This window comes from Narcine bancroftii, chromosome 7 (assembly GCF_036971445.1).
Source record: "Narcine bancroftii isolate sNarBan1 chromosome 7, sNarBan1.hap1, whole genome shotgun sequence".
Classification (NCBI taxonomy): Eukaryota; Metazoa; Chordata; class Chondrichthyes; order Torpediniformes; family Narcinidae; genus Narcine; species Narcine bancroftii.
The window spans coordinates 75,957,080-75,974,098 of record NC_091475.1 but is presented as its reverse complement, the minus strand read 5'-3'; the positions used below and the strand labels follow the sequence as shown (position 1 = coordinate 75,974,098).

At 46.6% G+C, this 17,019-nt stretch overlaps 1 protein-coding gene across 6 annotated transcripts in view; it reads left to right on the top strand.

Annotated features, from left to right (window-relative positions):
• The first annotated feature begins 408 nt into the window (after positions 1-408).
• The window catches only part of abcc4 (ATP binding cassette subfamily C member 4 (PEL blood group)), a 394,241-nt gene continuing 377,630 nt past the window's right edge, over positions 409-17,019 (top strand). For all 6 annotated transcript variants that reach the window (XR_011341954.1, XM_069890346.1, XM_069890347.1 and 3 more), the window contains exon 1: positions 409-519. Coding sequence is in view for 5 of the 6 variants with exons in the window: in XM_069890346.1 (XP_069746447.1) it covers positions 446-519 (74 nt within the window). In the remaining variant the exon portion in view is untranslated. The remainder of the gene's footprint in view (positions 520-17,019) is intronic.

Genomic DNA, 17,019 nt, shown 5'->3' with positions numbered 1-17,019 from the left:
CTCCTGACCACTAGAGGAAGTCGGAGACTAGCTGGTGGCAGCTTGGGTTAGATTGAAGGTGGATGCCTCCACATGGTCTTGTGTACTTCAGCTATAGTTGTTTCTTTATTCCATTAGAAGAAGCATCACAGTTGCTGCATGCCCTGCCGAGTTTCTCCAGCATATCGGTGTATCGACCTCTTCTGTTACCACTGCCCTCCGTCCTCCCTCTCGCCTTGACGAAGGGTTCGGTCCTGAAAGCTTGACCATTCTTCGCCCACATCTTTTTCCGAACCCCGCCCCCGCGCTCGCCCCGCCCCCGCCCCCGCCCCCGCGCTCGCCCCGCCCCCGCCCCCGCCCCCGCCCCCGCCCCGCGCTCGCCCCGCCCCCGCCCCCGCCCCGCCCCCGCGCTCGCAGTGGGAAGTGACATCGCAAAGCTCGCGAGCAGGGGCCGGCGCCGGCGAAGATGGAGCCGCTTCACAGAGAAGAGAAAGTGAACCCCATGGCGACGGCCAATCTATTCTCCAGTGTGTTTTTCTGGTGAGTTTGAGTGGCTTTTTCTCTCTCTTATCGATCGGCTTATGAACGTGAACGAACTCGTCGCCTCTCATTTAAGCTGGACCGTGCGCGTTCGGATTGCGGGGAAGAGACTGAGCGGATGGATCCGTGCACCTTGTGCTTTCAGTCCTTTCTTCGTTTACGGAATAACCTTCCAGCTCGCAGAACCGATGCCCCTTCAGCGTGTGGCGAATAGGGAATAACTGGCTCTGGAATGGAGAAAGTCAGCAGGTCGAACAGTGCCTTCCTTCATGGAGCAAAGGTGAAGCCACAGCAGCCACGTTTCTCCAGCACTGAACCACGGTGTCACCAGGATCCTGTGTTTTGCTCTGAAGTGACCATTGCTGTTGAAGGAGTAGACTGACTGACTGATTTCCAACCCGCCCTGGAAGAGAGCGGCTTTGCAGCGCCCGATTGACCGGGGTTCTTCTCACGGCCACCAAAAGACTGCCCTTCCTTCCAGTCCCCCCACCCCCACCTCCCTCCCTTTCTCGTTTGCATCGCTGGAATAAATAGGAATGGTGTGATGAGATGCTGTGGGCATAAGTCTGCGTAGGGAATATGTAAAACCTTGGTAAATCAGAGTCAATTTTCCTGTCGTTCCATCTGAACTCACCCGGGGAGTCCAGAGACACTGAAATTGCTTTGGCCGAAGGTGAACGAAACGTTGACCTAGATTTTGTTTTGGATCGGAAGAAGAAACGCGATGGGGGTGTGGGCGAGGCATCGAGTTAGTTTCATTTCTTGGATCTCCTCTTCATTAATGCTCTAAACTTGTAGACGCCTGCAGACCGACACATTGCAGCAAAATGCACATTGGCTGGTAGAATTCATGGACGTGTATTTGATGAAATTCAATGCAAAATGTATCTGATGTCTTCTGCAAGGAATAACGGTGGGCATTATCCATTTATTGTCCCAAAGGGGGCAAGAGCACAAGGAACTGTGGCTCTGGGTCCCTGCTGCATTAATGCTGATGAGGCACAATTGATGATATTCAGGCCCAACAGAGAATGAATAACTGTTGTTAAAAGGAAAGATTAAGGAGACTGGACTGTTTTCTAGTCTGTTAAGAGCCCAGAGGACTCCAAAACCCAGCAGCAAGACAATGGTTACTTCAATAAAAGTTGCTTTTAATTTTCTTTACATGTAAAAACATGATCAAACTTTAACTTATTACTATGAACTTAACCCCCTTCTAATTCTATGCGTACGTGCATGTAATGTGTTTTTGTTCAGGAAAGTTCTTTGTTTCACCGTTCACTCATTCACTTCTCACTCCTCCAAGTTCACCAGGATCAGACAATTCTTATACTGTGCACAGAATTTAACATATATGAATCTTCACCAGGCTCTGGTGTTTAAAGTTAAATGGTTACTGCTCCGGAAGATTCCTTTTGGTTTCAGAGAGAGATTTGTTGCTCGTTGGACACACACAAACTGATTTCCCCCAATCAGTCACTTCAGTGTCTTGCTGAAGAAAATCATCCAATCATGGGTTTTCTAAATGATGACCTCTTCTTTCGGGCTGAACTCAGAACTCGCGTCCTGTCTTCAAAATGGGGTTTTTCAATAAGCCTGCCAGCTTGCCATTCCACAGCCTCAACTGCTACTGTAGAACTGACTTCTCTCTCTGAGAGAAGAATCTTGTTTGTTGTTTTCCTCTATCTGCTTTTAAAAACCAAATACCTTTTCCTGGACTCCAAAGCCAATCATTGAAAGATTCTGGACTCTCTTCTAATTTGCACCTCCTTTCCAAAGCAGTTAGATTGTCTCTGCAAAATCAACTGGAGGCTCAAAGTCTAGCTTCAGCAAAGCTCTTGCATTTTAACTGAGATGTCTTTTGTGAAGTGTTACTCTGTTTGTGAAGTGAACTACACTACCCCCCACAATCTATCTCTTTTAAAGACACTTATCCATAACCATAATAATATAACCCTTAAAAATCCCACTGACCTGCATCCATTCCATTTCCCTCCATACCCTTTCCATCCATGAATCTGTCCAAATTTCTCTTAAATGTTAAAATTGAGCCCGCATTCACCACTTCAGCTGGCAGCTCGTTCCATTTTCCCAGCACTCTCTATGTGAAGAAATTCCTCCTCCTGTTCCCTCTAAAATTTTTTCCTATTCACCCTTAACCCATGATCTCTGGTTTGTATCTCAACTACAACTGCTGCTGAAGACCCAACTGCGCTGGGTAGGTCACGTCTCCAGAATGGAGGACCATCGCCTTCCCAAGATCGTGTTCTATGGCGAGATCTCCACTGGCCACCGAGACAGAGGTGCACCAAAGAAGAGGTACAAGGACTGCCTAAAGAAATCTCTTGGTGCCTGCCACATTGACCACCGCCAGTGGGCTGATATCGCCTCCAACCGTGCATCTTGGCGCCTCACAGTTCGGCGGGCAGCAACCTCCTTTGAAGAAGACCACAGAGCCCACCTCACTGACAAAAGACAAAGGAGGAAAAACCCAACACCCAACCCCAACCAACCAATTTTCCCTTGCAACCGCTGCAACCGTGCCTGCCTGCCCTGCATCGGACTTGTCAGTCACCAACGAGCCTGCAGCAGACGTGGACATACCCCTCCATAAATCTTCATCCGCGAAGCCAAGCCAAAGAAGAAATCTCAACTAACCTCAGTGGAAAAAGCCTACTCGCATTAACTCTGCCTATGCACATCCTAATTTTGTATAGTTCTGTCAAATCTTCCCTCATTCTTCTGTGCTCCAGGGAATAAAGTCCTAACCTGTTTAACCTTTCTCTGTAATTCAATTCCTTAAATCCCAGCAAAATCCTAGAAAATCTTCTCTACACTCTTTCAATTTTATTGACATCTTTCCTGTAGATAGATGACCAAAATTGCAAGTAATACTCCAAATTTGGCCTCACCAATGCCTTGTATAAATTTACCATAACATCCCAACTCCTATACTCATTACTTTGATTTATGAAGCCTATTCTTCCAAAAGCTCTCTTGACGGTCCTATCTACCTGTGATGCTCCTTTCCTAGATCCCTCTATTCTACGGCATTCTTTAGTGCCCTACCATTTAACATGCATTTCCTACCTTGGTTTGTCTTGCCAAAATGCAACACCTTACACTTGTCTGCATCTGTCCTTCTGCAGCCCATTTTTCCAGCTGGCCCAGATCTCTCTGCAAGCTTGAAAGGCTTTCCAAGCCATTCACTACACCTCCAAGCTTTGTATCATCTATAAACATGTTGATCCAATGAAATGTCCCTGGATTCCGCGACCTCATCTGACGTTGCTCCTTTCTGCACTCCCGTAACCTCTGCAGCCTTGTATCTATTCCAGCAGTGAACGTGAGCTCCACACATTCAAGTCACCTTCTGAGGTCCCTGGTTCTGATTCACTGTTACAAATATGAATTACACATCTCAGCCCCATTATCTGATTCCCATGAGCCAGTCTCCAGCAGCCCACAGCCAGCCTGGCATAAATCCTTTGGCCGCTGGGCCATTTGCTAGTTTGCTACTGTGGTTAATGTGACTGGGAAAGGGTGAGACAGGTGGAAGAAGATGAGTAATAAATTCTTGTGTTAGAGCTCCTGTATTATAGCATACTGATTCCTGTTCTGTTTGATTCCAGTCATTGCTGGTTCCTTTGTTAATCATAGAACAGTTGGGAGGGGTTTAAAATATGTTCATAATCTGCTAAGTTTTCAAATTCAACCCATCACCCCTGTACATTTTGAAAGGTGTGAAGAAACCAGAGCATCCACAGGAAACCCATGCTGACACAAGGAGAATGCACAGACTCCTTACCACAGCGCTGATTCAAGCCCGGGTTGATGATACTGTAATAGTGTTGTGCTAACTATGTTGCCCATTAAACACTTGTTTGAACTCTTGCATTTAACAGACTGATTTAAAAAAAAAATTCTCCAGCTGATCCCATGTCATTGAATTTTCCTTGTTATAAAGATTATTGGAATATAAATTAATAGTAATTTGTTGATTAAAGTTGCTGGTGGGGTAGATTGTGACCGAGGACTCTGCAGACTGCTAAGTGCACAGTTTCAATTTGAACATATCCTGGTGGCTAATTATTTTCAATAATATAATTATGTCCAATTTAAAACAAAATGTTTTCTATTACATTTTTTTTTTAAAGTGTTGAGAATGTTTAATAACAGGATAGAACCATCCCCTTTCCCCATCTGGCTCTTTCTTCCATCTATCACATTTCTCTCTACCCCTCCTGTTGCCCCACCTGGCTCCATCTGCCCATTATTCTTTACCCATCCTTGGTCCTACATTATAGGTCTGTGGGAGTAAGTTGATACATAGTGAATAGAATCAGAGTTCCACAGCACAGAAATGGTAAAGATATATTATTGATGTTTCAGTCCCAAGCCCATTTTTCAAGGTATAAGCAAAGAACAGGAAGGTGTCAGAATAAAGGCTGAAGAATGCAAGGGGGAAGGAAACCAGACCAACAAAAGATGTTAATTGGATATGATGAGAGGAAAGCTGAGAATTTATTTTGACTTTGTGGGGGAAGGGAAAAGAGAGAGGGAGATGGGAGAAAGATGATAGGGGAAGAAGGTGTGGGGGTTAATGGAAACCAGAAAAGTTGCTACAGTCACAGTATCTGCAGACTTTTGTGTTTCACTGCCATTGAGGATGCTTTCCTTGAATAGGCAATGAAGCAGATCAGAAACCCATGCAAATCAAGTTTGAGGAATATTCAACTAGAAGCTGTACGTTTATAAATTTTGGTTTTTTCACCAATACATAAACTGACAGTGTGAAATGTTTAACTCTGTGTTCCACAAATTGTTTTGTGATTGCCAGTAATCCTCATTCAGTAATTGCCAAATACATGTGTCAGCAGAAACCTTGGCTAAACTTTCAAGTTTCTGAATAATGCTGTCTGGTGATTATGGAAACAGATGAAAGGTTAATACTCTGCAGGGTTATTTATTTAGAACAAAGTTCAAATGTTCAGAGCAATTCTGTACACAATTTATATCAAGGGTAGCCAAACCATTTTGCATGTGGACCAGAAAAAAATATAAGGAATCAAGGGCCAAACAATATTAAGCCTGGCAGTTTTCAACCAGTTATGTTGCACTGGTTGGGAGGTGTCGGGACCCTCTGAAAGAGACACACGAAATGCTGCAGAGATTGGGGTGCCTCCCCGATGAGCAGCCTTTGATAAGTCAAGTACAAAGATGGAGGCCTCGCAGGCTGAGAGATGTGAAACCGTTCAATCCAACACCGCTGAGAACCAGATGCAGCTGTGTGTTCGGACTGTCAACAGAGAAGACAGAACACCTTGGGATGGCCCAACCCCCTCCTCCACCTCACAGATCTGGTCATTAATGCAGTGTCCAATCTGCATACAGCTTTAATGCTGCAGCTACAAGTCCAACACTTTCTGATCTCATGGACCCCCCACCCCACCCCCCCCCCCCCCCCCACCTCCCACAGCTGCCTCATGGATACTGTGTGTGCTTCTCCTCATCTGGTGGGTACAGATTACAGGGTGCCCGGGAGGCAAGGGGAGATCAATATGGGTTGTTCCTTTAACACGTTTGCCCTCTCAAGCACCCATGTGGCTGGTCTAGCTTCAGCTCATCATGAAAACATCTGGCATTGCACAACTGCACTGTCACAACTTCTCATTTTACACAGTGTGGTTTCCAGGAGGAGAGAGCTTGCAACAGGAGCAGAGCAAGTGACTGCAGGAATGGGAGTTGGACCAGTGCAAGCAGAGGAGGACCCCCTCACTCCGACCTTCTCTTTCTCCCCACCCCCCCACTTGCTCAACCCCCAAACACAATGCAGTTCCTCTATGTGTGAGAGTCCAGGCAGGGAACACCAATGGTTGTATAGTTGAGGAAGACATCTAGATCCCAGCCAGCATCAGGTCAGCACACAGGAAGTCAGGCCCTGTCCTTGCATGAACTAGGTTACCCCACCACAGCTCCAGGTGAACCTCAGAGCTGTGGGCTCCTGAGCTCAAAATTCAGCCCACTTTAAAAGAGTATAGGAGCAGGAGAAACTCTCCCTGAATCCATTTGTGCAGAAAGAGGGAATAGGAAAGAGTGGAGACTCAAAATGGCAGCAGCATCTTGTGTTGAAACTACGAAATGCAATATACATATAGAGCAATTGATTGTTAGAGACTATGTTCTATTGGGCCACTTAAAAATGGGAAAAGGGCTGCAATTGGCCCATGGACCATAGTTTGGCCACCCCTGATCTACAGGGAATACTCATGGCAGAGAGGAGCAGCAATCATCAAGAATCCATACCACCAACGTGCAATTTGTTCTGCTGCTTTTATCAGGAAAGAGGTATAGGTGCCACAAGACTCACACCACCAGGTCATCGGATTCATCAACAACAAACTTATTTAAGAACTCTTACTTGAGCACTTTATTGATTTTTTTTTTCATTCTCTCTTTTATTGCACAGTCAGTTTGTTTACATTTTTTGTTTATGTACTATGTACGTATCTTCTTGAGTACAATTTTTTTGCACTATCAACAAGTGGTGATTCTGTCTCCCGCTACAGGAAAAAGAATCTCGAGGTTGTATGTGATATGTATGTTCTGACAATAAATTTGAACTTTGAACATCAGCCATGATTCGACTGATGCTGATTTGATTGGGTGAATTCTGGCCCTTTTGTCTTGTGGAAAATGAAGATTTTCTCAGTGACTGTGGCCTTGATGCAAACACCATGGACCATGCCAGAGCAACAGCTTTGCACAGATTACATCCTCGCTAAAAATGAAGGGCAGATTAGCAGACAGCATGCCTTGTATTCTGAAAATCATGTGTTAGAACCAGATCAATCACAATCTAGGGGGGATTCATATCTGGGAAGAGCAGAGTATACTTGTAATTCCCTTAATTGTGATCTTCAAGAAGGGAGATGATTAAGGTAAAGACAGAATTGTCTCCTTGCTGTCCATGACAAGACAGTCAGGGTGGCATGGTTGGCGTAGCTGTTAGCGCAACACCTTTACAGCCCCAGTGATTGGGATCGAGGTTTAAATCTCACACTGTCTGTAAAGAGTTTGTACATTTTCTCCGTATATGTGTGGATTTTCCCCGGGGGCTCCAATTTCCTCTCACCGTTCAAAACGTACTGGGGTGTAAATTGGGTGGCATGTCTCTTTCTTTGGCTTGGCTGCGCGGACGAAGATTTATGGAGGGGGTAAAAGTCCACGTCAGCTGTAGGCTCGTTTGTGGCTGACAAGTCCGATGCGGGACAGGCAGACGCGGTTGCAGGGGAAAATTGGTTGGTTGGGGTTGGGTGTTGGGTTTTTCCTCCTTTGCCTTTTGTCAGTGAGGTGGGCTCTGCGGTCTTCTTCAAAGGAGGTTGCTGCCCGCCAAACTGTGAGGCGCCAAGATGCACGGTTTGAGGCGATATCAGCCCACTGGCGGTGGTCAATGTGGCAGGCACCAAGAGATTTCTTTAGGCAGTCCTTGTACCTTTTCTTTGGTGCACCTCTGTCACGGTGGCCAGTGGAGAGCTCGCCATATAACACGATCTTGGGAAGGCGATGGTCCTCCATTCTGGAGACGTGACCCACCCAGCGCAGCTGGATCTTCAGCAGCGTGGACTCGATGCTGTCGACCTCTGCCATCTCGAGTACTTCGACGTTAGGGATGAAAGCGCTCCAATGGATGTTGAGGATGGAGCGGAGACAACGCTGGTGGAAGCGTTCTAGGAGCCGTAGGTGATGCCGGTAGAGGACCCATGATTCGGAGCCGAACAGGAGTGTGGGTATGACAACGGCTCTGTATACGCTTATCTTTGTGAGGTTTTTCAGTTGGTTGTTTTTCCAGACTCTTTTGTGTAGTCTTCCAAAGGCGCTATTTGCCTTGGCGAGTCTGTTGTCTATCTCATTGTCGATCCTTGCATCTGATGAAATGGTGCAGCCGAGATAGGTAAACTGGTTGACTGTTTTGAGTTTTGTGTGCCCGATGGAGATGTGGGGGGGCTGGTAGTCATGGTGGGGAGCTGGCTGATGGAGGACCTCAGTTTTCTTCAGGCTGACTTCCATGCCAAACATTTTGGCAGTTTCCGCAAAGCAAGACGTCAAGCGCTGAAGAGCTGGCTCTGAATGGGCAACTAAAGCGGCATCGTCTGCAAAGAGTAGTTCACGGACAAGTTTCTCTTGTGTCTTGGTGTGAGCTTGCAGGCGCCTCAGATTGAAGAGACTGCCATCCGTGCGGTAGCGGATGTAAACAGCGATTTCATTGTTGAGTTCTTTCATGGCTTGGTTCAGCATCATGCTGAAGAAGATTGAAAAGAGGGTTGGTGCGAGAACACAGCCTTGCTTCACGCCATTGTTAATGGAGAAGGGTTCAGAGAGCTCATTGCTGTATCTGACCCGACCTTGTTGGTTTTCGTGCAGTTGGATAATCATGTTGAGGAACTTTGGGGGACATCCGATGCGCTCTAGTATTTGCCAAAGCTCTTTCCTGCTCATGGTGTCGAAGGCTTTGGTGAGGTCAACAAAGGTGATGTAGAGTCCTTTGTTTTGTTCTCTGCACTTTTCTTGGAGCTGTCTGAGGGCAAAGACCATGTCAGTAGTTCCTCTGTTTGCGCGAAAGCCGCACTGTGATTCTGGGAGAATATTCTCGGCGACACTAGGTATTATTCTATTTAGTAGAATCCTAGCGAAGATTTTGCCTGCAATGGAGAGCAGCTTGATTTCCCTGTAGTTTGAGCAGTCTGATTTCTCGCCTTTGTTTTTGTACAGGGTGATGATGGTGGCATCACGAAGGTCCTGAGGCAGTTTTCCTTGGTCCCAACAAAGCTTGAAAAACTCATGCAGTTTGGCATGCAGAGTTTTGCCGCCAGCCTTCCAGACCTCTGGGGGGATTCCATCCATACCTGCTGCTTTGCCACTTTTCAGTTGTTCGATTGCCTTATATGTCTCATCCTGGGTGAGGACCTCATCCAGCTCTAGCCTTAGGGGCTGTTGAGGGAGCTGGAGCAGGGCGGAATCTTGGTCTGAGCGGTTGGCACTGAAAAGAGATTGGAAGTGTTCTGACCATCGGTTGAGGATGGAGATCTTGTCGCTGAGGAGGACTTTGCCATCTGAGCTGCGCAGCGGGCTTTGGACTTGGGGTGAGGGGCCGTACACAGCCTTTAGAGCCTCGTAGAAACCCCTGAAGTCGCCAATGTCCGCGCTGAGCTGGGTTCGTTTGGCGAGGCTAGTCCACCACTCATTTTGGATCTCCCGGAGTTTGCGCTGATGATGGCTGCATGTGCAACGGAAGGCTTCTTTCTTCTCTGGACAGGATGGCTTTGTAAGGTGAGCCTGGTTGGCAGCTCGCTTCTTTGCCAGCAGCTCCTGGATTTCCTGGCTGTTTTCGTCGAACCAGTACTTGTTTTTCCTGGAGGAGAAGCCCAGTACCTCTTCAGTGGATTGCAGTATGGTAGTCTTCAACTGATCACAGAGGGTTTCAGGGGACGGGTCCGTGAGGCGGGTTGCATCGTCGAGCTTTGCTTTGAGGTTTGCCTGGAAGTTTCCTCTCTCTTCGTCTGATTGCAGGTTTCCAACATTGAACCTCTTTCTGGGGGCTTTACTGTTCCTGGGCTTTGGCTTGAAGTGAAGGTTGAGCTTGCAGCGAACCAGCCGGTGGTCAGTGTGGCATTCTGCGCTGGGCATGACCCTGGTGTGGAGCACATCTCGTTTGTCACTTTCTCGCACCAGGATGTAGTCCAGGAGGTGCCAGTGTTTGGATCGGGGATGAATCCAGGTAGTCTTAAGGCTGTCCCTCTGCTGAAAAAGGGTGTTTGTAATGACAAGCCGCTGTTCTGCGCAGAGCTCCAACAGGAGGCGCCCATTGTCGTTGCACTTGCCGACGCCATGCTTGCCCAGGATTCCTGGCCAGGTTTCTGAGTCTTTGCCGACGCGAGCGTTGAAGTCGCCCAGGATGACAACCTTGTCGGCTGTAGGGGTGCGTTGGATGAAGTTGCACAGGTCGGTGTAGAACTTGTCCTTTTCTGCTGGTTCCGCCTGGAGGGTTGGAGCATAGACACTGATGAGGGTGATGCAACGCTTGTTTTGAAGGGGGAGTCGCATGGACATGATTCGGTCCGAGTGGCCTGTCGGAAGGTTTTCGAGTTTGGAGGCAATGAAGTTCTTGACCATGAAGCCTACACCAGATAGGCGTCGTTCATCCGAAGGCTTGCCAGACCAGTAGAGTGTGTAGCCCGCGCCGCGTTCTTGGAGGCTGCCTACATCTGCCAGGCGGACTTCACTGAGAGCGGCTATGTCGATGTCAAGTCTGAGGAGTTCATGTGCAATGAGGGCAGACCGACGTTCAGGTCGGTGGCTGTCAGCCTTGTCTAGCATGGTTCTGATGTTCCAGCATGCTAGCTTGAGTTTGTGAGCATCTTTTGAGGGGGAGGACGTGGAGGGGGAGGACGTGGAGGGGGAGGACGTGGAGGGGGAGGACGTGGAGGGGGAGGACGTGGAGGGGGAGGACGTGGAGGGGGAGGACGTGGTGGGGGAGGACGTGGTGGGGGAGGACGTGGAGGGGGAGGACGTGGAGGGGGCGGACGTGGAGGGGGCGGACGTGGAGGGGGCGGACGTGGAGGGGGAGGACGTGGAGGGGGAGGACGTGGAGGGGGAGGACGTGGAGGGGGAGGACGTGGAGGGGGAGGACGTGGACCTGTCCTCATGCCTGCGCAAAGGAGCTTTTAGGTGGAGTGCAGTGCGCGCAGTACTGGCCCCACCCTTTACACCCATGGTTCGTGTGCCGTGGCCAAGCGAGCTGGGACGTGGCAGCGAGGTCCTTGGGTCGTAGGTTTTATATCGGAGTGGCCTTCTCCTATGCAGGTTTCTTACCCGGGCTGGAGGGGTCTGCTTCCCTTCCTAGGTCGGTCCATACTGCCCGGACCGGGGCCGAGGCCGCCGCAGCTCCCTCTGTGCCCGGACTGGGGCCACTGCCTCCAACTCTCTGCCCGGACCGGGGCCTCCGCCTGCCTACCCTTTGTCCGGACCGGGGCCGGGGCCGCTGGTGCTCTCTCTGTGCCCGGACTGGGGCCGCTGCCCGGTCCGGGCGAAGGTTAGGCGGCGGCGTCCCCGATCCGGGCAGGAGCAAGGGGGAGACGGCGGCCCCAGCCTCGGTCGAGTGAGGCAGGCGGAGGCCCCGATCCGGGCAGAGAGTGGGTGGCATGTACTCATGGCTGAAATGACCTGTTACTGTGCTGTATGTCTAAATTTAAAAAAAAATACCAGGATCATCTGGGGCAGTCTCCCAGTGGCCAAAGAGCTTGTTCCCAAATTGGCAGAATTATTTTCTTTAGCTCTGTGAAGAATTTCTCTGTTAGGTGAATTGGCACATGACTTGCCATGCCCAATTTTGGTTACCCAATTGCGTGAAGAATGCTTTTTTAAAATTTTTTAAATTTTCACACTATGAACCATACTGACCAAAATACCTACAGACATTTTTTTCTTGAATATATACAGTGTCATTTTCTCCCCTTTTCCCCCCTCCCTTCCCTCCCTCCCTCATCCCCCTTCCCATTTATTTGAAGTTCAATCTATAAGATACATTAAACCCATTAAACAATGTCGTCATTTAATAAAAATAAACAAGAAATTTTTGTCCTTTACTTTTATATACTGGGTCAGTTCATTTCGTTGTCTTCTTCTTCTGTCATTTTAGGTGGTGGAAGTCCATGGTAGGATTTCTCTATTGTGTTTCATGTATGGTTCCCATATTTGTTTGAATATTGTGATGTTATTTCTTAAATTATATGTTATTTTTTCTAATGGAATATATTTATTTATTTCTATATACCATTGTTTTATTCTCAAGTTGTCTTCTAATTTCCAGGTTGACATAATACATTTTTTTGCTACAGCTAAGGCTATCATAATAAATATTTTTTGTGCTCCATCCAAAACGAGCCAAATTCTTTATTTCTTATATTACTTAGAAGGAAAATCTCTGGGTTTTTTGGTATATTACTTTTTGTGATTTTATTTAATATCTGGTTTAGATCTTCTCAAAATTTTTTCACTTTCTCACATGTCCAAATTGCATGTATTGTTGTTCCCATTTCCTTTTTACAGTGAAAACATCTGTCTGATACTGTTGGGTCCCATTTATTTAACTTTTGGGGTGTGATGTATAGCCTGTGTAACCAGTTATATTGTATCATGCGTAACCTCGTGTTTATTGTATTTCTCATATTTCCGGAGCATAGCTTTTCCCATGTTTCATTCTTTATCTTCATGTTAGATCTTGTTCCCATTTTTGTTTAGGTTTACAGTTTGTTTCCTCGTTCTCCTTTTCTTGCAGTTTGATGTACATGTTTGTTATAAATTTTTAAATTATCATTGTGTCTGTAATCACATATTCAAAATTGCTTCCTTCTGGTAACCTCAAACTGTTTCCCAATTTGTCCTTCAAGTAGGTTTTCAGTTGGTGGTATGCAAACATTGTATCATGAGTTAAATTATATTTGTCCTTCATTTGTTCAAAAGACAATAATGTGTTTCCCGAGAAACAATTTTCTATTCTTTTGATCCCTTTTCTCTCCCATTCTCTGAAGGAAAGGTTATCTATTGTGAAAGGGATTAGTTGATTTTGTGTCAATATTAATTTTGGTAGTTGATAATTTATTTTATTTCTTTCTACGTGAATCTTCTTCCAAATGTTGAGCAGATGGTGTAATCCTGGTGAATTCCTACGTTGCACCAATTTTTCATCCCACTTATAGAGTATATGCTCAGGTATCTTCTCCCCTATTTTATCTAGCTCTAATCTGGTCCAATCTGGTTTTTCCCTTGTTTGATAAAAATCTGATAGGTATCTTAATTGTGCTGCTCTATAATAATTCTTAAAGTTTGGTAGTTGTAAGCCTTGTTTGTACCATTCTGTTAATTTATCTAGTGCTATCCTCGGTTTCGCCCCTTTCCATAAGAATTTCCTTATTATTTTCTTTAGCTCCTTGAAGAATTTCTCTGTTAGGTGAATTGGTAATGATTGAAATAGGTATTGTATCCTTGGGATGATGTTCATTTTAATACAGTTTATCCTTCCTATCAGTGTTAGTGGTAAGTCTTTCCAGTGCTCTAAGTCGTCTTGTAATTTTTTCATTAATGGCTGATAATTTAGTTTGTATAGATGGCCGAGATTATTATTTAGTTGTATACCTAGGTATCGAATTGCTTGTGTTTGCCATCTAAATGGTGATTCTTTCTTAAACTTTGTGAAATCCGTATTTTTCATTGGCATTGCTTCACTTTTATTTGCGTTGATCTTGTACCCCAATACTTCTCCATATTCCTTCAATTCTTATGTAATTCTTTTATTGATATTTCTGGTTCTGTTAAGTATAATATGACGTTATCTGCAAATAGACTGATTTTATATTCCTTCTCTTTTATTTTTATCCCTCTTATTTTATTTTCTGTTCTTATCAGTTCTGGTAGTGGTTCTATAGCTAACGCGAACAGTGAGGGAGATAGTGGACATCCCGCCTTGTTGATCTGCTTAATTTAAATTGGTTTGATATAAATCCATTTACTGTCACTTTTGCCAATGGTCCCTTATATAATGCTTTAATCCAATTAATAAATTTCTCTGGTAGGTTGAATTTTTGTAGTACTTTAAATAAATAATTCCATTCTACTCTGTCAAAGGCTTTCTCTGCGTCTAAAGTAACCGCCACTGTTGGAGTTTTGTTTCCTTGTACTGCATGGATTAAGTTAATGAATTTACAGATATTGTCCGTTGTTCGTCTTTTTTAATAAATCCAGTTTGATCTGGTTTTACTATTTTTGGTACACAGTCGGCCAATCTGTTTGCCAATAGTTTAGCTATTATCTTATAATCTGTGTTAAGTAGAGATATTGGTGTTAGTGGATCTTTCCCCGTCTTTGGTATTACTGTAATTATTGCGTGAAGAATGTTGAGGCTTTAGGAAGGGTGCAGAAGAGATTTACTTGGATGCTGTCTGGTTTGAACATTGAGTTGGACAAACTTGGGTTGTTTTGTCTCGAGTAACAATGAACATGTCACAGGAGCCCCCTGATAGTGGTTGATACAATCATGAGAGGCATCGACTTTAGACAGTCAGAATCTTTTCATCCAGAGTAAATGCAGCACCTTCTGGTGAATATGTTGAAGGTGAAATTGAGGAAGTTTAATCACAACGTGCAGGGAACTTTTTTTAAAACAGAGTGGTTGATGCTTGGAACAGGTTGTCAGGAGTAACACTGAAATGGCGCTGTCCCCTGGGCAACGCGTGTCGCCAACCGCAGGCTTCTCCTCAGAAGGGAATGGGGTGCCCGCACTATCTTGTGTTGGATGACTGGGGTGGTGATTCAGCCTGAATAACTGCACGGTCACTCCCATCCCCCAAATTTGCTGCCACCTTGTAAGCAAGTTACTGTACTGCCTTTGGGTGAGTGGCTGATCTGTGGATCTGGGGCAGGCTGGTCTGAGTCCAGATGCTTTGCCTTGAGGTGGTCAGTGGTAAGCCTGTCCTATTACCTGCCAATATCCAAGGTGAAAATGACACAGTCGCACTGTAACACCTTGAATGGGCCTTCGTAGGTTCATTGTAGGGATGTCCCTTGCTGACTTCTCTGAACGAAAATGAATTTGGTGGACTGCAGGTTGGCTGGGACGTGGCAGAGTGGAAAGCTGTGTCGGGAAGGTGGTGGAGGTTTCTGTCTACCCGTTTGTTTCCTCAATTGCTGGAGGACATCTAGCACTCTGGGTTATGGGCCGGGAGAGTTGAAGTGAATGTCCCTGGGGTGGGGTCAGTGGGGAGCCATACACCATCTCAGCTGACAACACCAATAGGTCTTCTTTTGGTGCTGTGTAAATTCCTAACAGCACCCAAGCGAGTTCATCCATCCAATTAGGGCCTTGTCGTCGAGCTTTCAGGTGGCAGTGGAGATGTTCAATGAGGCTGTTTACCCGAGGGTGGTAGGCCATGGTGTGGTATAACTGGCTGCTGCAGAACTTGGCAAGGTTGGCCCAGAGCAAGGATGTGAACTGGGCCCCTCGAGCCAAAGTGATGTGGGTCGGGACGCCAAAGCGTGCAAGAAAGATCTGGTGCAAGTCTCTGTGTTGCATATGTGCAGGGGTATTGCTTCCAGCCAATGGGTAAAACGATCGATTACTGTGAATAAATACTGCATATCTTGGCTCACGGGGAGTGGGCCGATGATGTCCAAGCACACGTAATCAAAATGGAGCTACGCAGGGTCAAAGCTCTGGAGCTGGGTCTTGATGTGTCTGTGCACTTTGGTTCGTTGGTAGTTCAAACAAGTCTTAGCCCGCAGGGTTACATCGCAGCAGAGGCCGTGCCATACGAATTGTCAGACAGCAGGCAGACCATGGAAGGATGTGACGGACCATCTATTTGGTCAAACACCCCCGTCACTAGGTCGCGGGTAGGATGGGTCTGGGGAAACCTGTGGACGTGTCGTGCATTAAAGTTGGGCTCCCTGGTATAGGATAGAAATCGCTAACCTTCAGGCTGGTGATGGTGGTCCGGTAGGCCTGACATCTGCATCCTCTGCTTGTTTTTTTGCTAGCTGAGCAATGTGGAGCCCTCTTGAGGTAGCGACGATGGTAGGTCTGGACTGTGAGTCGGACACCACGTTGGATTTGCCTACAACGTGGTGAATGCCCATTGTATGCTCATAAATGTAGGAGAGGTGTCGTTGCTTCACCGACCATGGGTTCAAAACTTTGCTGAGTGCATGGGTGAGTGATTTGTGCTCTGTGTTGGTGACAAAAACCCTTCCTTCTAACATGTACCAGAAATGTCATATTGCCAGGTACAGGGCCAACAGTTCGCAGTCCAGAGATGTTTGCTGAAGAAAGCCAGGGGCTGCCACTGTTTATTGACCCACTGCTTCAGCACTGATCCAACCATTCTGTCCGATGCATCTGTTGAAAGGGCTGGGGGGTAGGAAGAGTCTGGATGGGCCAAAGATGTAGCCTCTGCTAGTGCCTCTTTGGTTGCGTGAGGGTAGCTGCTCCCGGGAGGAAACGAGGATAGAAGTTCATCATCCCTAGGAATTCTTGTAGGCCTTTGATTGTTCTCGGCCTGGGGGAAACGTTGGATGGCTTCCACCTTATCTGGCAGCGGTGTGGCCCCCTCTTGTGTGATGTGGTGCCCCAGGAAATTGATAAGTTTCTTGGCCGAACTGGCACTTAGACGGATTCACTGTGAGTCCGAACTCCCACAACCTGTCAAAAAGGCAAGTCGGGTGCATCCTGAGTATGCTGATGTTAGGGCTGGTGATGAGAAGGTAATCTGTGTAGGCGAAGATGAAATCGGTCCTTGCAAACCATGTTCATGAGATGCTGAAATGTCTCGGTTATGTTCTTTAGACCAAAAGGCATCCAAAGAAACTCGAAAAGGCCGAAAGGTGTAATAATGGCTGTTTTCGGTACATCGTTAGGATGCACTGGAATCTGATGGTACCCTTTGACGA